Source organism: Tupaia chinensis, unplaced genomic scaffold (genome assembly GCF_000334495.1).
Source record: "Tupaia chinensis unplaced genomic scaffold, TupChi_1.0 Scaffold139389_1, whole genome shotgun sequence".
Taxonomy (NCBI): Eukaryota; Metazoa; Chordata; class Mammalia; order Scandentia; family Tupaiidae; genus Tupaia; species Tupaia belangeri.
Window position 1 is genome coordinate 65,168 of NW_006199275.1, and position 23,793 is coordinate 88,960.

The 23,793-nt window shown below is 47.3% G+C and overlaps 1 protein-coding gene across 1 annotated transcript in view; it reads right to left on the reverse strand.

The window, feature by feature from the left end:
* KAT2B (lysine acetyltransferase 2B) overlaps positions 1-23,074 on the reverse strand; it is a gene marked incomplete at its 3' end in the record, with an annotated part of 88,227 nt that extends 65,153 nt beyond the window's left edge. The window contains exons 1-2 of the mRNA XM_006161870.2: positions 23,048-23,074; positions 8,820-8,946 (exon numbers count right to left, since the gene is read on the reverse strand). Coding sequence (XP_006161932.2) covers positions 8,820-8,946; positions 23,048-23,059 — 139 coding nt within the window. The remainder of the gene's footprint in view (positions 1-8,819; positions 8,947-23,047) is intronic.
* Positions 23,075-23,793: the final 719 nt, after the last annotated feature.

Genomic DNA, 23,793 nt, shown 5'->3' on the forward strand with positions numbered 1-23,793 from the left:
GAATTCAGCCACTGGATTCAGCGGAGCACTCTCGCCCTTTCAGAATCATGGTCTCCCCCCTTCCTACCTGGGGGCCACGCAGAGCTCAAGCCTGCAGTAACGACTGCTCGCTCGGCCACCAGGCTGACCTTCTTAAACCACCACTTTCCTCAAACAACTGCATCTCTATCAAAGCCAAAGACGGCCCCTTACCCTCTGTGGCTACTGAGCAGAATGAAACTTGTTAACCTCTCTCTAGACTCATTCAGGAGCCCCCAGTCAGCCCCAATCCATGACAACAAACCTAACTATATCTCACGCTAACTGCAAAGCTAAACCTCTTACTACACTGATAACACAGTTAAACCAAAAAGGGTCACTTCTATTAAAAGAAACCCTTATTGGAACCAGCAGTTAGTGTAATGGCTATGTTGCTGGACTCCCATGTAGTTGACCACGGTTCGAATCCCGGACTCGATGGCTTAAACTCACGCCATGTGCGTGTCGTGCGTGCCCAAGATCCCAAAAAAATGGAGGAGAAGGGATTGCGCCATGGCCATCCCTCCCTGGGGGGGATGATTTCTCACTTTCTGTCTCTCTGTCTCTTTCTGTCTTTCTGGCAAGCACACACACCAGATAGCAAAATCCTCTCCCCCCCAAAAAAAAGAAAGAAAGAAAAGAAACCCTTATTAGGGCCTGCAGGTTACATGGTGATTAAGGTGCTAGAGTCCCATATGGCCGACCACAGTTCAAGTCCCAGACCTAGGGGCTTGCCTTCTCACTCTCCCCATCTCTCTCTCTGTCTCTCTCTGGTCAAGTTGAAGAATAATAATAAATAAATAAAATTACACAAAATAATCCTTAAAAAAAAAGAAAAAAAGAAAACCCTTATCCTGGGGCCAGCAGGTGGTACAGTGTTGGTTAAAGTGTTGGACTCCCACGTGGCCGACCACTATTTGAGTCCTGGACCCGGTGGCTTGCAACTCTCACCAGGTCCACGTCGCATGCATGCCCAAAACCCCGAGAGGAGAATGGAGAAGGGATTGGAGCATGGCCATGACCCGTGGGGGGTGATTTCTCACTCTGTCTCTCCGGAAGGCACACATGCCCTATATGGCAAAAATCTCTGCCCACCAATAATAAATTTTAAAAATGTTAAAAGAAGCCTTTACCTTAATCTTTTCTTCAAAAAAAAAAAAAAAAGATTTTTGATGCAAATAGGTTCCTTTCGATTATCTAAAAGCATGTTTTCATTAAGAGATCTGCCACTATAATTTCCAGGTCTTGGAGCATATTATTAAAAACTGAGCAATAAAAAAATCCGTGGACTACAAGGCACACATGTCCACAGAACTCGGGACGCGGAGCCACTGCTATGTAAGAGTAGAATGTATGCGCCCTTGTTTCGCACCCCCCATAAAGTGCTCATCAGTACACAATGCACCCACAGTGTGAGAAACACCCCTTCCCTACAAAAAAAAACAGTGGAGAACAACTCGTGGTAATTTAATCAATCTTTTCAAAATTAATGGGCATGCCCCACTGTTTCAATTTGCATTCACTGGAATGCCCTGGGAGTTGTTTGTTTCCATATTTCTGGCCATCTGTACTTTTTCTCCTGGGTCCTGACTATTCAAGACCTTCGGCATGCTCTTTGTAGAGTATTGGTCATTTCCTGATTGCCTTGAAAGAACTTTACATACTAACCATTAGTCTATCACGTTCATCGCAAACGCTTGTAAATTGTTGAGGTTTTTGTTCGGCTGGTCTGGTATGGAAATTTTAATTTTGGGGGAAGTTTGGCATTTCTATGTTTGGCATTTCTTTAAGGCCTTAATTGTAAAGGTCTCACTTACATAACTAAGAAACAACCTAATTGTACAATATTTTTCTCCTAGCTTTTTAATGAGTTCATTTTTAAAATTTAAAGCATGCCTCTATAAAAATACCACTGTCATAAATGATTAAAAATAATAATAAAACAATTAAAAATAATAATAAAAAGCTGAAGGATTACACCAGAGTATAAGAGACGAAGAGATACAACTACTAAATATGCATGTGATTCCAGACTGGTTGCTTAATGGAGAGGAAAATATTCTACGAAGAACCTTTTTTGGTTAATGGATACAATACAAACAGTAGGTTAAATAAAAGTATTAATTTTTTTAAAGATTTAATTTTATTATTATTTTTTTAATTTGCTATATGTCACATGTGCTCACCAGAGAGAGACAGAGAGAGACACAGAGAGAGACAAACAGTAAAAAAAGCAAGCTACCAAATCTAGAACTTGAACCACAGTCAGCCATGTGGGAGTCCTGCACCTTAACTGCCATGCCATTTGCTTTCCCAAAAAGTATTACTTTTTTTTTTTTTTTTGGAGAGGATTTTTTTGCTATAGAGCGTGTGTGCTCACCAGAAAGACAGAGAGAGACAAAGAGACAGAAAGCGAGAAATCACCTCCTGGGGGAGATGGCCACATTCCTCCATTCTCCTCTTGGGATCTTGGGCACGCACGCACACACGCCTGGCATGGGTTTAAACCACCAGGTCCAGGACTCGAACCATGCCGACTACGTGGGAGTCCAGCAACACAGCCATTACGCTAACTGCTGGTCCCAGAGCTCACTGTCAAAATAGCATGCACAGTGGAGGCAAAAGATACCCAACATTCAATCAATCAGGTGGAATAGATACCACCTCAGCAGATAAGCTCGAGGGTTTTGTTTTGACGAGTCTCCAGACACTGACACATGTAAGATTTCTGGCAACTGTATCAGCCATGCTCAGATGCTGGCTGTTTGAAAACTCAACAGTGTACACCAACTGAAATGCACTTGAGAATTCAGGCTAGCGTGATTCCTGATAGAGATCCCTAGACTCCAACCTCTGCTTTGTGGGTTACCTACATGAGTAAGATAAAATGTCTGAAACTTAATATATACTAGCGAAAACAAAAGGGGAGAAGGTGGAAGAAGTAAGGTAAAACAAAACTGGCAATGTTAATGATCATTAAAAGCTGGGTGATGGATATAAGGCAGTTCTTCAACTCTTTTTTCCACCTTTATCAGGTGTTTAAAACTTTTCATAATACAATTTTTTAAGAGAAAATTGTTTGCTGTAAGTTGTGTGCGCTCACTGGAGACACAGAGAGAAAAAGTGAGAAATCACCCCCCAGGGGGGATGGCCACGCCGCCGCAATCCCTTCTCCTCCATTCTCCTCTCGGGATCTTGGGCACACATGCACACGCACTCGTGTGAGTTTAAGCCACCGGGTCCAGAACTCGAACCGTGGTCAACTACGTGGGAGTCCAGTGACATAGCCATTACGCTAACTGCTGGTCCCAATATAATACAAACTTTTAAAAAGCAGGGGAGAGGGAAAGGAAGGAGGAGTAATCAGAAACCTTTATTTTCCCTAGAGCTCTTCTATGAAGATCAGCAAATAAACCAGAGCATCCACAGAAACTCCAAGTGCACTGCACACACTTCAGACATTGCAGTTTTAAGAAAGCGTGCGATGGCCCAGCTGAGGTGCTACGGGCACCAGAGTTCTGCAGAATGACACCCGAGCTACACGGAAGGCCTGGGGTCGAGTCCCAGGTTGACCTGAACGTGCCAGACAGGCCCACACACCTGTGACCTTGACCAGCTGGGAGGCAGAGGGAAACGGAGCATGGTAAGGCCCTGTCAGGAGTCAATCAGTCTGTCTGTCTCTCTTTCTTCATGTAAAAAAAATGAATAAACTTAAAAAGAAAACACAGAAAAGTATGTATGGAGGGAAACTAAGAAAGAAAAGAGGGAGAAGAAATTTTAAGACACTTATAACTCCAGTCCGTGAGACAATCACTGTCAATAACTCCGCACAGATCCCTGGGCTCTGTGCCCAGTGCCTGTCACAAAGCTACTAAAATGTGGAGGCCAGCCACAGGGATGGGGGAGTCTGGAATTCACGAAGAGCCTTTCTGAGCTCCCCGAATTGATTCCAAAGAGGTGACTTCGGGTGGGGCTCCTAGGTAGCTCAGGATGACGCTGGTTACCAGAAAAAACAAATGCTTAGAGGATTAGAGGATAGGGACTTTTAGCCCCACCTACCAAGCTCTTGGAAAGGACGCACGTGTGTGTGTGTGTGCACGCATGTGTGCGTGTGTGTGTGTGTGTGTGTGTGTGTACTGAGCGCTATACAAAGTTCGCACTCCGGATGTGAGGCCTGTCCAGGTTGGAGAGTGTGTGCAGGCACCTGCAGGGTGCCATGCCTGGAGAGGGTAAGGAACCTCCGCCCCTGTTCCCGCATTCCTGACGTTGCGCACCCCTTCCTCTTCACCCTTTATAACATTCTTTATAAAAAAAAACTGGCAAATGGGGGCCAGCAGGTGGTGTGGTGGGTAAGGCGCTACACTCCCACATGGTCTACCAAGGTTCGAGTCCCGGACTTGGAGACTTGCTTTCTCACTTTCCCTCTGTCTTTCTCTCTCCCTCTTTCTCTCTCTGGTCAACTCAAAATAATAATAGTAATAACTAAATAAAATTAAATGTTTAAAAATAAAGATAAATGGAGTAAGTGTCTCCTTGAGTTCTGAGTGCTGCCCTAGCAAATTATAGAAACCCAGGACAATTCATAGCCAGTGGCTCAGAAGCACAGGTCCCAGCTGGGACTTGTGACTGGCGTCTGAAGTGGGGCCGAGGTGTGACTGAGCCCACACCTCCGGGTCAGCCGTGTCAGAATTGAGCTGTACTACAGGACACCCTGCAGGGTTCAGAAAGGCGGGGAACTGCTTGGGATGTGAGTGGCGAAGGAGCAGGGGCGACATCTGGTCACTGACAGTTCTGCGTGGAGTGACAGTAGAGAGAAAACGTTTGCTTTTCCCTTCGTAATGTTGCATTTCCTAAACTACTAAAATGAGGAGATATTCGCGAAGGACCGGGGCGGTCCTCGGGCCAGCATCCCTACCTGTGGGGAAGGACCACCTCCGTGGAGCAGTTCTCTGAAACGCAGGGTCAGACCTACGACAGGCTCCACGCCCTCCGAGCCTCTCTGTGCCCACGCAGCCAGAGGAGGAGGGAGCTGGATCCTTCAGGGCAGCATCCACCCATTTTTGCTGCCGAGATCCTCAAACCAGACCAAATCCTGCTTTCCCAATGTTCTGAGCTCCTCGGGGTTACCAGCACCCTTCTCATAAATACTATTTGCTGATTAAACTGGACAGAACTGGTACCTGCTGTCTGACATGAAGGAGCCCTGAGTGTGGTAGCACTCCTCCTAACAGCAGTAACAGCTAACGGCGTCTTCACTTAGGTTTCAGGCACTGTGTTCTCTCACGACCCTCACTCTGACCCTGTCACGCTGGGCGCATGTACATATGTGCACAAAGTCCCAGAGTAGAACGGAGAAGAGACTATGGCATGGCCATCCCCCCAGGGGGTGATCTCTCACTTTCTGTGTCTCTGTCTCTTCAGAAAGCACACGTGCCCTATAGCAAAAATCTCTCTTAAAAAAAATTGTCTTTTCATGCTGCAAAACACACCTTTTTGGCTAACAGCCATCTTGTAAATATTGATTTTCCTAATGCAACCAATTATCTCCTACATTGGAATATGTAAATTGTTTCTAGCTTTTCTTTTTTATACATTATTTATTTCTGCCCAAAGCAAGAGAGAAAGGGAGAAACAGAGCATCCTAATAGCGTCTCGATGCTGCGTCCACCCCAACAGAGCCAGCCGGGACATGGCGCCCAACGCCTGGCGTGCTCGGGGAAGCCTGGGGACTGCACCTGCCCATGTAGGTCAGCCTCAGAGACCCACTTCCCCACCGCCCCCACCCGCCTTCCTACTTAGGTGCTCTGCTTTGTTCTGTTCTGTTTGGTTGCTATGGAGTGTGTGCATCCGGTGCAGAGATACAGAGGGGACAGCCCACAGAATTCCTCCTCCATTCTCCTCTCAGGACTTTGGGCACACACACTCATGCGCAGAATACTTTCCAGGCCACCAGGTCCAGGACTTGAACGGTGCACATTTTTTTAAAGCTCTGTTCTTGCCTTCAGGCATTTGTGTGTTTACATGCTCAGAATGGAGACAATCAGCTAAGGAAAAAGAAGATCCTTTTTTTAAATGTGAATTGATGTAGGATAATAGGCTCTCCCAATCAATAGGAAATACAAATCAAGCTCTCGCTTAAGAATTTCTTTTTTGGTTTTTTTTGAGAGGTTTTTCACTATAGGGCGTGTGCGCTCACCAGACAGAGACAGAAAGACAGAAAGTGAGAAATCACCCCCCAGAGGGGATGGCCACGCTGCAATCCCTTCTCCTCCATTCTCCTCTCGGGATCTTGGGCATGCACGCACACGCGCCCGGCGTGAGTTTAAGCCACCGGGTCCGGGACACGAACTGCAGTCGACTACATGGGAGTCCAGTGACATAGCCATTATGCTAAGTGCTGGTTCCCAGCATAAGAATTTCTTGAGCCCGGTTTTTTACTGCATCATATTTTGCTAGGCAATTCTAAAGGGGACTCACTCTCAGATCGCCTGTAGAAACAGTGAATTATAGGGGCCGGCAGTTGTTGGAGTGGTTAAGGGCTCTAGACTCCTCCATGGCCAATGACAGTTCAAGTCCCGGACCTGGCAGTTTGCTTTCTCACTTTCCTTCTCTTTCTCTCTCTCTGTCCCTCTCTGGTCAAGTTAAATAAATAAATAAATAAAGCTAAATAAAATAATTCTTTAAAAAAGGTAAATTATAAATTCGATCATTTTTAGAATTTTTCCTTTGTACTGAATACTTAAAAAATAAGAATGTACCTAACTTTAGACACTAGTTAAATCAATATAATGATAAAATTACTGGTGTTTTTATTTCCTTTTTAAAGTCATATTCATTATGAACCCTAATTCATGTATAGTGTACAACTTTGGAGAGTACAGTAGTTTTTTCGAAAACGTATATACAGTACAATGATTAAGTCAGGGCAATAAGCAGATCCACCCTCTTCAATATGCATCATTCCTTGTGCTATGCACATTTGAAATCTGTTCTCCTGTTGGGGCCGGCAGGTGGTGTGGTGGCTAAGGGCGCTAGACTCCCACATGGCCAACCACAGTTCAAGCCCTGGCCATGGCAGCTTGCTTTTTCACTTTCTTCCCCTGTCCCCCACCCCCCGTCAAATTAAAATAAATAATAATATTTTTTAAGTTCTTAAAAAAATGAAAAAAAAAATCTGTTCTTCTGCTATTCTGCCCTACATATTGAATAGGCACCACTCTGGTTCATGCGATGTAGGATTCTACAACTCGCTCCACATTGACACGAACTCGTGTATCTGTTAACCAAGGACTGACTCCCCCATCTCCCTTCCCTTTCCGTGTGCGGCATTCGCTGTCTCCTGTGCGATCGGGTCTTTCAGTTCTCACTAACGAGCGAGAACACAGGGCATCTGTCTTTCAGAGCCTGGCTTACCTCCCTCAGTCAGCATTATTTCCCCGGCTCATCCGTTCTGCCTCAGATGCCCCTTTTCGGAAGTTACTGCAGTGCGTCTACTTCTTGGGAAGATCACACGACCTAGGCTTTTGCTCTGTGAGGTACAGAGACGCTCTCCAGCTGAGCACAAACAGCACCTCAGACCTGGCCTCACAAACGCTCCCCTGGCAGGGGATGCCACACCATGTGAAGCTTGCAAAAGAGGTAATGGCCAAAGAAACCACCCCTTTACAAACGGCTTGATGGAAGAGCAAGCTCAGTGAGAATGCTCTGCCCTCCCGATAAGGGACTGCAAACTGGACTTACTGACATTCTTCAAGAATGGAACAGGGTAACCGAAGGCAGAAAAATAGGTAATAGCCTAAGAGCCTGTGTGGACTGGACTCTTAATATCAAGGAAACATCAATTCCCAATTAAATGTTATCTACTCAAGGGACCAGCAGTTAGAGTAATGGCTATGTCACTGGAGTCCCCCATAGTCGACCGTGGTTTGAGTCCCAGACCCAGTGGCTTAAACTCACGCTGGGCACGTGTGCGTGTGTGCCCAAGATCCCGAGAGGAGAATAGAGGAGAAAGGATTGCGGCGTGGCCATCCCCCCTGGGGGGTGATTTCTCGCTTTCTGTCTCTCTGTCTCTGTCTGTCTGGTGAGTGCCCTATAGCAAAAACCTCTTAAAAAAACCAAAAACCAAAAAAAAATTATATACTCCAAAGAAATTAATTTTTTTTCCCTAAAGCTAGTATTAGGACGCAGGAAAACATATTGGCATGGTACTGCTAAGTAACTCTGCAACAGAGCCGACCCTGCCCTCCTGACATGCATGGTCCTTCAGGGACTGATAAGAAAGTTGAAAGAGAAAATGCAAGTCAACCTTCACTCAGTCCAAGTTAGAGTGCCATGAAGAAAGAACTACCAGATCCAGGAAACTAGGCAGCACCCCCAGGACCTTCACAGACTCAGAAAATCATCATCGCGGTTACTATTACTAAGCAAAGAATGATGGTTGAAGTTTCGACCCTGGGATCAAAGGCCATCAGGCTCCCCATCAGAAGGAGCCAGGCTGTGCCACATGTTTATTCTAACAGCTCAGCTGCCATGTCCATCGCATCTGGCCACACCCCCTCTGCCCTATCCCCCCAGCTCTGGCCAAGATGGCAGAGAGACAACTAAGCAGTCAACGCAAACAGTGCAGGGACTGTCTCTCACAGGAATCCCTCCCGCCAACTCACCAGACTAGACAGACTCTGCTGTTGGCCTCATGGACAGATGTAAATAGCGGTCAGGTTTGGTTACCCCACAGGACGTAGGAAGTTAGGGCTCTCAGGCAACGAACCGGCTCTGAGTTTCCCAGAGCTTTAGGGACTCACCCAGGGCATGGCTGCAGCTCCGACAGGATTCCGTGAGACTGACAATGATTTGCTGCAGGTCCGCTCTCGGGGGAGTGGGAGAAGGGTTGGGGTTTTTCCAGCCATTACATTTACAGGACTCCTCGGCCTAAAAGAGGAATAAAGAGAGAGCCAAATGGATGGAGCCAGCAGCCACGGACGGACTGCTTCCCACGAGAACCAGACACGCCAGCTATGTGACTGTGGCCTTCCCCGCTCCTGGCTTAGTCATTTTTCTCTACATGCAAGAGAAACGACAGCAGAGGAAGCGCAAAAGGAGTGCTGGATTTGGGCCGTGTGTTTTGTTTTGTTTCTGCTAGCTGGGGTCTAACGTGGCAGGCCAGACAGCTGACCGCACTTCGCTGCCACCGCCCCCAGTGGCTGTCCACGAGGTGGTCAGCTCCAGCAGAGTCCACTGCAAACAAGCCCAACTGCCAAGGTCCCACAGACAGGGGACCGTGAGGGCCGTGTCAGTGACAAAGCTCCAGTTGCAACTGGGCCCCATGGACCAGGAGGCCAATCCACAGGACGAGAGAAGGTGGCGATGTCAGGGGGACGTGATGGGCACAGCCAGCTGAAGTCACACGCGTCGTTTGTGTACTCTGAGCTTCACAAAAGGAGAGGGCCTCCCGGTGTAACCTGGGGTTTCGACCTCGGTGTGCTCCCCCTGGCTGCCCAGGTCCCTGAACCAGAACACAGCATCGTTTTAGCCACAGCCGGGGCATCGTCCTTAACTTTATCCACGTACTCTTCACACTGCCCCACCTCTGTGAACACGGCGCGGCCTTTCTTCAGCTACCTGGGCTGTGAACTGAAGTGCAAGCGTGGAAAGAACATCGATGGTGCTACCAGGTCACCGCGCTGTGCGCTCAATGGCGTCGTCCTGAGGTGCAGCAGGCCACTGGGCCTGCGCTGAAGGACACCAGCCACTGACCATCCCTCTCCTGCCCCTCCCGAGTGCCCTCTCCCTCCCCATCGCTCCCAGCAGGGATTTACTGCTTCCAACCTAGAGAGGCTGGGAAAGCGGAAACCAACTTAGATTAACATCCACAGGCTGACTCCTCCTAGGGCGGCCTTCGGTGCACACTGACCACGATGGTAGCCGCTAGACACGGGAGATACTGAACACCTGAAATGTGGCTCCCAGGTCTTCTAAGCAGTCTCTCCCCGCCCAACAGTGAGATAGTGGAAGTTGGTAAAAGTCTGAGTTGCAGAGAATTTATAGGCTGTAGCCTTGACCCTCAGATATAAAGCTCTCCCAAATAGAGACAGGTTATGAAGTGTGTGACTGTACAGGAGAGGAAGAAAAGGTAGGTAAAGAAGGGATAATGTATTGGACCAGCAGGTGGTATGGTGGTTAAGGTGCTGGACACTCCCACCTGGCCGACCAAGGTTCAAGTCTTGGTCCTGGTGGCTTACTTTCTCACTTTCCTTCTTTCTCTCTCTCTGTGTCTCTCTCTGGTCAAATTAAAATAAATGAATGAATAAATAAAAATTTTTTTTTTTAAAAAAGAAGGGTCAATATAGAAGAAGAAAATCTGCTCTTGAACGTGAGTCGTTTTCATTAGGCGGGCCCTACGAATCTGGCAGGCCCAACCAACTATCTCTGACGTGGCCACAGGGAAAATGGAGAAGGAGGGCCTCCCAGGCTCAGGGACCCTCTCCTGGCTAGGCACCACGGGGGCCAACTCTTACCCCCACTGCTCTGATACCAGCTGATGAGGCCTTGAAAGTCTCGCAACGAGCCATCGTCTTGTCGGAGTGCGGGTCTCAGAGGCCGTAGTCTTGAAGAGGGCGTCCATGAGACCGTACACTCCAGACAGTGAAGAGCAGCAGAATACGCTACGCTAAAATATTCCACTTGGGCATTCAGACTTTATTTATTGACTTATTTTTGGATTTTTTTTAAATTCACAACAGAGTGTGTGCTTTCACTGGAGACAGATAGAAGGAGAGAGAGGGAAAGTGAGAAAGAACATCCCAGGGAGATGGCCACACTGCAATCCCTTCCCTACTGTCCTCTTGGGGTTCTGGGCATGCACTTGGACGTCCCCAGCATGTTTTTCAAGCCACTGGGTCCAGGACGCAAAGCATGCAGTTGGCCATGTGGGATTCCAGCTGCCTGAACCATCACACCATCATCAGTTGGCCCAGCACAAAAAGCAAATATCAGGAAAGCACTCTGCTCACCAAATACTTCCTCGAAAAGCGGCACTTACATTTGTAAAGGAGTTCCCCCACCACCAGGAAGGCCCTGAGTTCAGCACCAGAGGCAAACCTAGGCCATTACCAGCCCCGAGATGGCACCAGAATATTCTTAACGAGTCTTGCTGAAACCAGCCTTTATCTACCGTTCATTTCCTCATTCTCTTAATTCGTTATTACATTGCTACGTAAGCTGAGTCTGGGTGATTTTACAGGAAAGATGGAAGTTTATTTGTACAGTTAGAATTCTGGTGACTGGAAAGTCCAAAGGCCTGGGCCGTGCACAGGAAGCAGATCCCACATGGCTGCCCAGGGTTTGAGCCCTGGCCCCAACAGGAAAAGAAAGAAAAAAAAAAAGCATTCCAGAGGCATGTGTCAGCAATGGCTGACCACAGAGGATGCTAAGTACATGCAGAGACAGAGGGAGAGAGATTTGGGCCACTGTCTCTTCAACAACCAGCTCTTGCCGGAACTAAGAGCCCTTCTCACGAGAGCTACAGCTCAGCTGGGTCTTGAGAGACATCATTAATCTATTCCTGAGGCTGTTGCCCGTATAATGTGATCACACTGAAGCAATCACCGCACACCAGACCCCACTACCTCCCAACATCAATGTCCAAAACGTGAAACTTTGGGGCACAAATCATCCTCCAAACCATTAACACCCACATGTGCGCCTCCTCATCTCTGATACCCCCAACAGCTGCTCCTTTTACTTTGTCTTGACACTTTTCTAAAAATGTAGCATTGTGGGGCTTCCCTTGCAGTGCAGCATTTAAGTGCCGTGCACAGGAAGCAGATCCCATATGGCGGACCAGGGTTTTGAACCCTGACCCTGACAGGAAAAAAAAATAAAGCATTCCAGAGGCATGTGTGCATGTGCCTAAGGTCCTGAAAGGATACAGAACTGGGGGAAAATGGGTCCAGACTAACTAGAACCCTCTAGGGGTTCTCTCTCTCTCTCTCTTCCTCTCCCTATTGTATAAACAAAATAGAATACAATATAATAATGTACTGTTTCTTGCTGATGTAAGTCCAGCTTCGACTTACTCATCACTTGGGGTTCCCATGTTTATGCACAATGCATGTGTTAATAAACAACTTTTTATTTTCTTTCGTTAATCTATCTTTTGTTAGTCCAATTTACAGGGTCTTAGCCAGCAGTTGGTGTAATGGCTATGTCTCTGGACTCCCACGTAGTCGACCGCAGTTCAAGATCCAAACCCGGTGGCTTAAACTCACGCCAGGCACATGTGCGTGCGTGCCCAAGATCCCGAGAGGAGAATGGAGGAGAAGGGACTGCGGCATGGCCATTTTCCCTGGGGGGGGATTTCTCCCTTTCTGTCTCTCTGTCACATATGCTCTATAGCAAAAACCTCTCCAAAAAAAAAAAAAACCCACAAAATTACACCTCATTGAGATATCTGAGAGTCCACTGGGCTTTGTTTATTAGTTTCTCAGGATTTTTAATTTGTACAGTATGAACAGCACTTCCCATACATGTACCTGTGCTACGGAACACCTAGCAGTCTAGATGCACAGAAGTTTTAACAGGAGTGGGTTCTACTGCCCAACTCCTAACAAGGACGCACAAAGTCTCTTAGGGAACACTCCATGTCATTGTCCTTGGTGGCCAGGAAAGCATTTCCTGCCAAGCGGCCTAAGTTCTGCTGCCACGTCTTCGTCTCTCCTCTCTTTTTTTTTTTAAGAGTTTTTTGCTATAGGGCGCGTGTGCTCACCAGACAGACAGAGAGACAGAAAGCGAGAAATCACCCCCCCCAGTGGGGATGGCCACGCCGCAATCCCTTCTCCTCCATTCTCCTCTTGGGATCTTGGGCACGCACGCACATGCGCCTGGCGTGAGTTTTAAGCCACCGGGTCTGGGATGAGAACCGGGTTCGACTACGTGGAAGTCCAGCGACATAGCCATTATGCTAACTGCTGGTTCCTCCCCTCTCCAAACATTCTGGCCAGACCACTGTTCTCTGAGATAAGAAGTCACCCCGAAGAACACCTTTCCCACGTCTCTCCTTAATTAGGCATGACAGCTGCTGTCTAAGGGAACTCCCAAGGGGGTTAACCTTGCAGCTCTAACAGAATACCAGCTGAAGGACGGCCTTGTAGGGAGCGCGCTGCCAGGCCAATTACTGCAGCAGCTAGCAACCTGGGCGCAGGCGGGGAGGCCGCGGGTGACGTCATCTCCCCCAAGAGCAAGTCTCTGCAGACACGGCAGAACCAGGGTAAAAAGGCCTGGAACGGACATGTTGTTGTCCCTATATGAGCCAGGCTGAGAGGGCAAGAGAATGCAGCGGACACTGTCATAATGTGCTGAAGCCAGGACAAATGGCAAGGAGGATAAGCAGGCGGCCGCGAGCCAGGTTACAGACGGGGGCGGGAGTGAGATAGGTGTGAGGACATCGGGGTGACATCCAGAAGAACAGGAGAAAGACGGCCAAGCTGTCTGACAGGATCCTGTCATGTGTAAAACACGGGGAAGTCAGTCTGCTGCAGTGGCAAAGGCAGAGGGGTGCTGCTAGGCGATACTGAAGCCATCTGGGGACCCAGGTTCAGATCCTGGGTCAACCTGAGCATGCTAAGTACACCCCAAGTGCATTCAGTAATCCTGCTGGAAGGCTGGAGGGGACCACACTGTTAGGAGACCTGGTCAAGGGTAACTCTCCCTGTGTTCTTTCCTCCCGCTCTCCCTCCCTCCCAAAAAAGAAAAAAAAATATATATATATACATGCACACATACACACATGTATACATACAGACACATATATGTATACATATACATGTACGTGTGTATATACATATATACACATATACACACAAGTCATATTTGCTGGAAAACTTAAATCACAACAGGGATGTTTTGTGGCAAAAACACACTGACAAGAAATTTAGGGTAAAACTGAATCAACCATTAATTAAGCACCTAAAATACAAAAAGTACTTGCACATGTATTCTTATCTCGCCCAGAGTGAACATGGAATTAGCTGCCTCCAGTACTCAGGTGATAAGAGACCGGCCCGAGGTTACTCACTCCCTCCAGGAGAAGACAGCCTGGGTCCAGGCAGATAACTGGCCCTGTGGTTCTAGGTGGGGAGGGCCTCATTTTATTTAAGGACCTGTCTGCTCCAAATTGGACCGTTGCATAGTGTTTAAATGTCAAGGGCCAAAACTCAAACTTCTCCACCCACTAAGGTAGCTATGATCAAAAGGCAGACAACAAATTTGTCCAAGACGTGGAAAATGAAAATCACCATACTGTTAGTGAGGAGGTAAAATGTTTTCCACTTTGGAAAACAGTTTGGCAGCTTTATAGAATAAAACCCCAAAATAAAAACAAGAATGCCAAAACTATTTCTGGTAACTAAGCCAAAACTGTTCAATGGAAAAAGGACAGCTTGGGGCTGGTAGGTGGCATTGTGGTTAGGGCGGCTGGACTCCCACATGGCTGACCACGGTTTGAGTCCCAAACCTAGCAGCTTGCTTTCTCACTTTTCCTTTTTCACTATCTCTCTCTGGTAAACTTTAAAAAAATAAAATAAGGACAATGAGTAAAACTGAATAGAATAATAATAAAAAAAAAAGAAAACGGAAAGTTTTTCAACAAATAGTACTGGGAAAACTGGATGTGCACATGCAAAAGAATAAAGTGAAACGCTTACCTCACACCATATACCAAAACTAACTCGAAAAGGATCAAAGACCTCCACGTAAGACTTAAAACTATAAATCTTTAGGAGAAAACCTTTCATGACCCTGGATTTGACAACAATATCTTAGATATGATACCAACAGCACAGGCAACAGGAGAAAAGTAAGTATATTGGAATTAACCAAAGTTTAGCATTTCCATGCATTAAGGAAACAACTGTCAGAGTGAAAGGCAACCCACAGAACAGGAGAAAATATTTTCCAACCATATATTTGATAAGAGGTTAATATCCAGAATAGATCAAACGAACAAACAAAAAATCCTACAACCCAACAATAAAATGAACTGACAATCCAATTTAAAAATGAGCAAAGGATTTGAACAGACGTTTCTCCAAAGATAATACGAATGGTTAATAAACGCATGAGAAGACACTCAATGTTACCATTACAGCAACGCAGTCAAAACTACAATAAAGCCCAGTTCCACAGCATAGCAGTGAAGCTCTGCACAGAGGAGGCTAAATCCCACATGGCTGGCCAGGGATCAGATCCTAGCCCCAGAGACTTGAAAAACATGCCCGGTGCACCTGCACATGCCCAGGATCCTGATGGGATGGGACACTGGAGGAAAGTGGGCTGACCAGCCTTCATGGGGAGTGCTTTCTCTCTCTCTTTTATCCTCTCCCTGCCTCCACCTCTCTCTTCCGCGCTCATGCCCTCTGACATCTAAAAAAAACCTAAAACTATACTAAGTTATCACCTCACAGTCATTAATATATCTACTATGAAAAATAAATAAATAACCCTGGGCTGTCTTCTGGTTAGATTATCTGATTTGGAGGTTGCAATTAAAAAAAAAAATTCTTTGTTGAACCATGGTAAATATGGTATTATCTTTTATTTGATTGTTGCACATTATATGCATGCTTTGAAGATCTATGTTGTGCCACACAAGGCTTTACAACAATTAAATGTAAATAAAAAATTATTTTTAAAATTCAAAATAAATAAATAAGAAGTGTTGTGCAGAATTTAGGGAAATTAGAACCCTGTATTTTGCTGATAGGAATGTAAGACAGTGTAGCTGCCACAGGAAACAGTATGGAACTTAAAAATGTAATTACTGATCTAGTCATTCCACTTCTTGGGACATACCCCAAAGAAATCAAAGCAGGAAGTGGAAGAGAGATTTGTCCACCCATGTTCTAGTAGCATTATTTAGCACAACATTGGAAAGATGAAAACAACCCAAGTATCCCTTGACAGATAAATAGATGACTATAATGTGATGCATATTTAAAATGGAACATTATTCAACTATAAAAAGAAATTCTGACAGACGTCACACATGAATGAAACTTGAGGATGCTATTTATTTATCCTTACTAACCTCAAGGAAATAAGGATACTATAGGATTCTACTTACATGAGGTACCCAGAGTAGCCAAAATCAAAGCTATAGGAGTATACAGAACCGAGGCCAGCCTGATGGTATAGTAGTAGAGGCCCTGGATCACATAGGGCTGACTACACAGTTCAAGTCCCAGACCTGGTGGCTTGAAAGATACACCAGGTGTACACGTGCCCAAAACCCCAAGAGGAGAATGGAGAAGAAAAGACTGTGGCATGGTCATTCCCCCAAGAGGATGCTTACTCATTCTCTCTCTCTCTGTCTCTCTGTCTCTGACAAGTCCATGTGCCCTATAGCAAAAACAATTTTTTTTTTTTTGGAGAGATTTTCACTGTAGGGCGCGTGCACTCGCCAGACAGACAGAGAGAGACATAGAGACAGAAAGCGAGAAATCACCCCCCAGGGGGGATGGTCACGCCGCAATCCCTTCTCCTCCATTCTCCTCTCGGGATCTTGGGCACGCACGCACACGCGCCCGGCGTGAGTTTTAAGCCACCAGGTCCGGGACACGAACCGTGGTCGACTACGTGGGAGTCCAGCGACATAGCCATTACGCTAACTGCTGGTTCCCACAAAAACAATTTTTTAAATATTTTTTTAAAGTAAGCAGAACAGGGGATTGGCAGGTGGCATGGTGGTTAAGGTGCTGGACCCCCACATGGCTGACCATAGTTCAAGTCCCAAACCTGGTGGCTTGCTTTCTCTATTTCCCTTTTTTTCCCTGTCTCTTTCTGGTCAGCTTAATAAAAACAACAACAACAAATAAAGTTAAATAAATAATTACTTAAAAGAAAAGTAAGGAGAGGGAACCAGCAGTTAGCGTAATGGTTATGTCGCTGGACTCCCACGTAGTGGACCGCGGTTTGCGTCCCAGACCCGGTGGCTTAAAACCCACGCCGGGTGCATGTGCGTGCGTGCCCAAGATCCTGAGAGGAGAATGGAGGAGAAGGGACTGCGGCGTGGCCATCCCCCCGAGGGGTGATTTCTCACTTTCTGTCTCTCTGTCTCTCTCTGTCTGGCGAGCGCACGCGCCCTATAGCGAAAACCTCTCAAAAAAAAAAAAAAGAAAGAAAAGTAAGTAGAATGGTTGTTGCCACGTGTAGCTCTCTCCTTGTCCCTCTTTGTCTCTGTCTCTCTCTCTGGTAAGCATGTATCTCCTCTGCCAAATTTTTTTTAAAGAGAAAGGAAAGGGCGAGCAGGTGGAATGGTAACTACAGTGCTGGATTCCCACACCGCTGACCACAGTTCGAGTCCCAGACCCAGTGGCTTAGAACTCACGCCGGGCGTGTGTGCGTGTGTGCCCAAGATCCCGAGAGGAGAATGGAGGAGAAGGGACTGCGGCGTGGCCATCCCCCCGAGGGGTGATTTCTCACTTTCTGTCTCTCTGTCTCTCTCTTTCTCTCTCTCTGGTGACCATGCAGGCCCTATGGCAAAAATCTTAAAAAATAAAAAAAAAAAAGAGAGAGAAAAAAATCTCATCACATCATATGCCACTGCTACGTGTCGGTTATAAAGGAAGAGGGCAGACTCTGGCCCAGGTGATGTGACCCTCCGAGTGTTCAGCTTGAATCAGCCACCTAAACAGCCTGACCCTGCCTGGCATGCAGTGTCCATTACCAGATCACGGCGTGACCAGCCCGTAGAGGGTGCCTATCTCTCTCTTTCTCTCTCTCTCTCTGTCTCACATACAAATGGTGCTGGACTTCTACATGGTCGACCATGGTTCAAGTCCCGGACCTGGTGGCTTACTGTCTCACTTTGTCTCTCTGTCTCTCTCTGGACCAATTTAAAGAAAAATAATTGTAATGATGAATGAAATAAAATAAAATAACTCTTTTTTTTAAGTCTGAGGACTTTTAGAACAGGTGGAAAGAAGAAAGTGGAAAGTGTACTAGATGGTGAAGAGCACGGGGTGGGGGGATCCCGTCAGGGGGCAACGCTGCCTGGAACTGAGATCGTAAACAGAATCAGAAGGGAGAAAATATAACCTAGGAGGTAATCCACTCTCAGGACCAGCTCTGAGAACCGTAACAGTGCCATTTTGGAGGGCCGAAGGTGGCACAGCACTAAAATGGGACACTCTTGAGGCCAACTCCCAAGGGAAGTTTCCAGATTCTCATCCAAAGACCTCCAGCTATGCCAGCCATGCGTGTACCCATGATCTGGGGTGGGCTGAGGCTGTGGGTTAACTGCAGTCAAGACCCTGTTGAGGGGTATGTGTGTGTGTTGGGGGTGCGGGGGGGGGCGTCTGTCTGCCTGTCTCTTTTTCTCTCTCTCTCTGTCTCTCTCATTCACAGAATAAATTTAGGGTATTTAGGGTGCCATTTGGATCTGGGAACCCACAAAAGCAAACCCTGAAGGGCATGGTGAGGGCAGTGAAGGAAGCAGAAATCACTTCAGGAGGAAATGACTCAGGGCAGAGCCACCCAGGTACAAATGCCCCATTTAAATCTTTCTGTGCATGCCATGGGCACTCCCAACATCAAGTCAGCAGAAAACCTTCCTGACATCCCTGTCTGGAAGAAGCCCCAAAGGACTAGGGCACTGTCCTCCCCTCCTAATAACTGGGTCTGGTGGACTCGAAGGTCTGGAGCCTCAGGCAGTACCTCCAGGAGGGCCGGCCAGCTCCAGTGACTGTGTTGGGCTGTGCTGGGCGTTGGCCAGATCTCCGGCGCCTCTCCAAGACCAAACCCAGGCATGGAGCATCCCTGGAAAGGCCTCAGGGAGTCCAGAGGGACACCAAGGCCTAGCAACTAGTGCCCTGGAACGCTAAATCCAAGGTCACGAATTTTAATTTAATACACACAGGCGCACACACGCACACGCAAGCACGCACATCATCTGACTTTATCTGTGAAGACGCTGGAGCGGTCAGCCAAGTCTTCAACACAGGGGAAGGTTTGTCCAGCTGTTCAGCTGGCACTGAGCCGCTCGGGCCACCAGCTGACTGACAGGATTTTTCACTCTTCAGCCTGTTGTTCTGGCACCAGGTCAATTGGGCTGAGCAAAATAAACAGTGTCTTGTATGTTGTTCCCTAGGACAGCTCACATGCTCACGGTATCAGTCATTCTCGGGGCTGCTGACTCTCAAATCATCTAACCAGCTCGACCTGCAAAGCCGAATGGCTAGCCCACATTCCCAACTGCCTACATAGCACCCCTCTGGAGTAAGTTTATACCAAGGCATGCCCTCAACTCCAACACCCTTTCTCAACCACCTAACCCCTTCATCGGCTCTGCCCTGTTCCCAGCTCCTGAAGACCAACACATCTGCACTGAAAGCCTTTCCCCAAGGTCATCTAACTCTTCAGGAATTACTTAGATTTATGGGACAGCCATGTGGCTTGGTGGTTAAAGCAGCTGGATCCCATCTGACCAACCACAAGATTCCAGTCCAGGACCTAGTGGCTTGAGAAACATGCCAGGCCCATGTGCGTGCATGCCCAAAATCCCAAACGGAGGTAGAAATGGAGAAGGGATGATGGCGTGATCATCCCCCATGGGTGCTTTTCATCTACCTTTCTCTCTTCCTGCAAGCACACACATCCTCTAACAAGTAAACAAAAATCTCCGATGTATACCTTCTCTATTCTGTCAAGGCTCTTGTTTAGGCGCTTAGGAGCCAGTTAGAAGACTCTTCCTCCCCTTCAATACATTCCCGACCTTCCACCTAACACCCACTCCCATCACTCTACTCTAAAATGCCACTCGACAACAAGCTCAATGGGCCTAACAGTGGCCCAGTGGTAGAGGTGATGTTCTGCAAGGCTGACCCATATGGGGAGATTCCAGGTTTGCAAACATCCACCACACGCCCCCCGAGTATGAAAGCATGCACAACCACGACCCAGGGCAGCCTGAGGCCAGGAGGAGACTGTAGCAGCAGGATCCTCCTGTTGAGGTCTCTCTCTCTCTCTGTCTCCCACTCCCTTTCGAGCTCCCTCAATCATGGAAGAAAGAAAGAAACTTAAAAAAAATAATAATGCCGGGACCAGCAGTTGGCATAACGGCTATGTTGCTGGACTCCCATGTAGTCGACTGTGGTTCATGTCCTGGACCCGGTGGTTTAAACTCACACCGTATGTGTGTGCATGTGTGACCAAGATCCCGAGAGGAGAATGGAGGAGAAGGGATTGTAGCATGGCCATCCCCCTCCCCCGCGGGGTGATTTCTCACTTTCTGTCTCTCTGTCTTTTCTTTCTGGCAAGCACATGCGCCCTATAGCAAAAAACTTTCCAAATAATAATAATAATTCCAAACATTCGATACTTCTCAAAGCAATTGCAGTAGAATTCATCTATTTCCCCTTCCCAGCAACCGTAGAACAAGTAATTTTGTACTTAGAGAAGGGCATGTGGGGACCAGCAGTTGGTGTAATCGCTATGTCACGGGACTGCCATGTAGCCAACCAAGGTTCAAGTTCTGGACCTGGTGGCTTAAACTCATGCTGGGCGCGTGTGCGTGCATGCCCAAGATCCCGAGAGGAGAATGGAGGAGAATGGATTGCAGAGTGACCATTCCCTCCGGGGGTGATTTCTTTCTCTCTCTCTCTCTCTCTCTCTCTCTGTTTTCCTGGTGAGCACACGTGCCCTATAGCAAACCCCACCACCACCAAAAAAAGAAGAGGGTATGGTTTGCATGCTGGCCAAGAGCTTGGAGCCAAGACCAAAACCTAGAACTCCTCTCTGGCCCTCTAAATATCTCAGACCTCCTCCTCCTCAAAGGAAAAAGGCACTATTACCAGACTCAGTTCTAAATATTCTACCAGAAATTCAAGACCTTCGGTCGACGGATTCCTTCCTAACCCAGCAGATTCTTTGCCCCACTACCGCTCCTTATTTTTCTTGTTGGTTTGTCTGAAGATAAACCGCTATTTTTCAGCACTGCTCTTACCTGTCACAGTAGGTGACATTTACATTTAGAATGTTCCAAATGCTAAATTTCCAAATCCCAAATTGCTGAATGGGTGATCTCACTTTATCATCAAACAACACTTGACTATTAACATACCTCGTTCAACAAATGCTCTGAAAAAGAACCTTGCTTCTCACCCACCCCAAACCTGCTTCTTCCCTGGTCTCCCCCAAGTTAGTAAATGGGACTCCCATCTTTTCTGTCGCTCAGGCCAATAACTTACACGTTTCCCTTCATTTCTGTCTTTTCTTCTCCCATCCCCCAACAGGTAGAATCCTACTGCCTCTACCCTTGTAAGATAGCCACACACTGTCACCTTCCACCCCATCACTACCCTAGCCTCAGACCACCCACTTACAGCCTTAAACCCAGACTACGATAACGTTTTTTATAAGGGAGAGATTTTTGCTATAGGGCACATGCACTTGCTAGAGAGACAGAGACAGAAAGGAAGAAATCCCCCCCCCCCCAGTGGGCATGGTTGTGCCCCAATCCCTTTTCCTCCATTCTCCTCTCAGGATTTTGGGAACACATATGCACCCAGTGTGAATTTCAAGCTGCCGGGACCTGGACACAAACCATGGTTGACTACATGGGAGTCTAGCAATGTAAACATTATGCCATCTGCTGGTCCCTAGACTACAATAATTTTCCACTGTCCCTCTTTTTCTATGCTTTCTCCCAAATACTTAATTCTTCTCCTCAAAGCCAGAGGGGCCGCTTTAAATGGAAATGTAATTTCAATCCATTGGAAACAGCCAGATGTCCGTAACAGGAGAACATTTAAACACATTGTGGTATGCCCATGTAGTGAAATACTCCTCAGCAATAAAAAGAAATTAACTACTGGGACCAGCAGTTAGTGTAATGGCTATGTTGCTGACTCCCACATAGTCAACCACGCTTCAAGTCCCTGACCCGGTGGCTTAAACTCACGCCAGGCATGTGTGCGTGCATGCCCAAGATCCCGGGAGGAGAATGGAGGAGAAGGGATTGCGGCATGGCCATCCCCCCTGGGGGGTGATTTCCTGCTTTCTGTCTCTCTGTCTCTCTCTGTCTGGTGAGCGCACGCGCCCTATAGCAAAAATCTCTCAAAAAATATAAATAAAAAGAAATTAACTATTGATGCGTGTGACAACATGGAACGATCTCGAAAATATAATGCCAAGCAGAGTATGTACTCTGTGGTACCATTTATGTGAAGTTGTAGAACAACACAACTGACCTATGGTGACACAAAACTTCTGGTTGCTTCTGGGAGAGATCTGAATGGCAAAGAGCAGGAGGGAACTCTCTGCGGAGATAAAAATGTTCTGGGTCTTGACGTGCATTTGTCAAAAGTGACCAAAATGGAAGATCGGAACATCTCCCACTACGTGAAAGCTACACTCTGGCAATCTGGTCCACCCTTCTCCCTTCCACCTCGTCACTTACACTCGCCCTCCTGCCCACATCCCTCCTCCCACAGAGGTCTCATGGCAAACATGCCACGCCATTTCTGGCCCCAGAGTCTCTGTATTCTACGCCTGTTACTTATCATCCTGGCCCCGGCCCCTGGCCCTCTACAGAGAGACCTCCCTGGGCACATATCTGAAGGAGTCTCCCAGCCAATCTTTTTTTTTTTTAATTATTTTATTTAACTTTATTTATTTAACTTGACCAGGGAGGTACAGAACGAGAAAGAGAGAGAGAGAAAGTGAGTAAGCAAGCCACCAGGTCCAGGACTCAAACCATGGTCAGTCACGGGGAGTACAGCGCCCTTACCGACCATGCAACTTGTCGGCCCAACCACTCTTTTAAGAAAAAAAAAAGGAATTATTTAATTTTAGTCATCACTATCATTTTTCAGTTTGACCAGAAAGAGAAAAAGGGAAAGTGAGAAAGCAAGCCACCAGGTCTGGGACTTGAACTGCGGTCAGCCCTGTGGGAGTCCAGTGCCTTAACCACCACGTCACCTGCCAGCCCTCCAGCCACTCTTACATAACTCTGTTTCCATTCTCTGTGCGCACTTACCACTTTCTGCATTTGCTCGTTTACTGTCTGCTTCTGCTACCAGAAAGCATGATTGGCCAGAGCAAGGACCCATCTGTCACTGCGTCCCCAGCATTTTAAACGATGCCTGGCACGTCCAACTGCAGATTATTGAATGAATGGGAGAAACTGACAGATTACTGAATGAATAGGAGAAGCTGTGAAAGGAGGCTCCCAAACTTGAGGCTAAGCAACCTCCCCCTGGCCACAGGGCCCATCTAGATTCAAACCCGGGCAGTCTGGTGTCAGGTCCATGTTCTAAACCGCCTGAGTTCTCGACCCCTTCGCTTTTCCTGGTCTGCTCAGGTTTACTCTGCTAACTCCACCCGGGCTGGGCCTCTCTCCCTGCACACTCCCACCTGCCCCATCCCAGGACGGTGTCTCCCTGCACTGACTTCATGCCTGATTATCTTCTTTAACTTTTCTTTCCCTCCACACCTGTCTCCTCAAGAAACAAGGCTGTCTCGTGGCTTTTGCTTTCTTTCGCACACACAGCAGAGCCGGGCACAGGCACCGAACTGGTCCTGCGGCATGCATTCCCTTGGAGGCGGGGTGAGGTAGGCAGGCCGTGGGTATGTGCAAACCCTGGACTGCGTGATTCACTTCGTTATTTGGCAGCACGCTGACCTTGGCTTCCTTGGCATTCTGCCATCCAGTTTCAACACCAGCTTGTTAGAGCTGATGCAAATTAGAGCTGCCACCATCGGTCACTGCTGTTACTCAGGTGT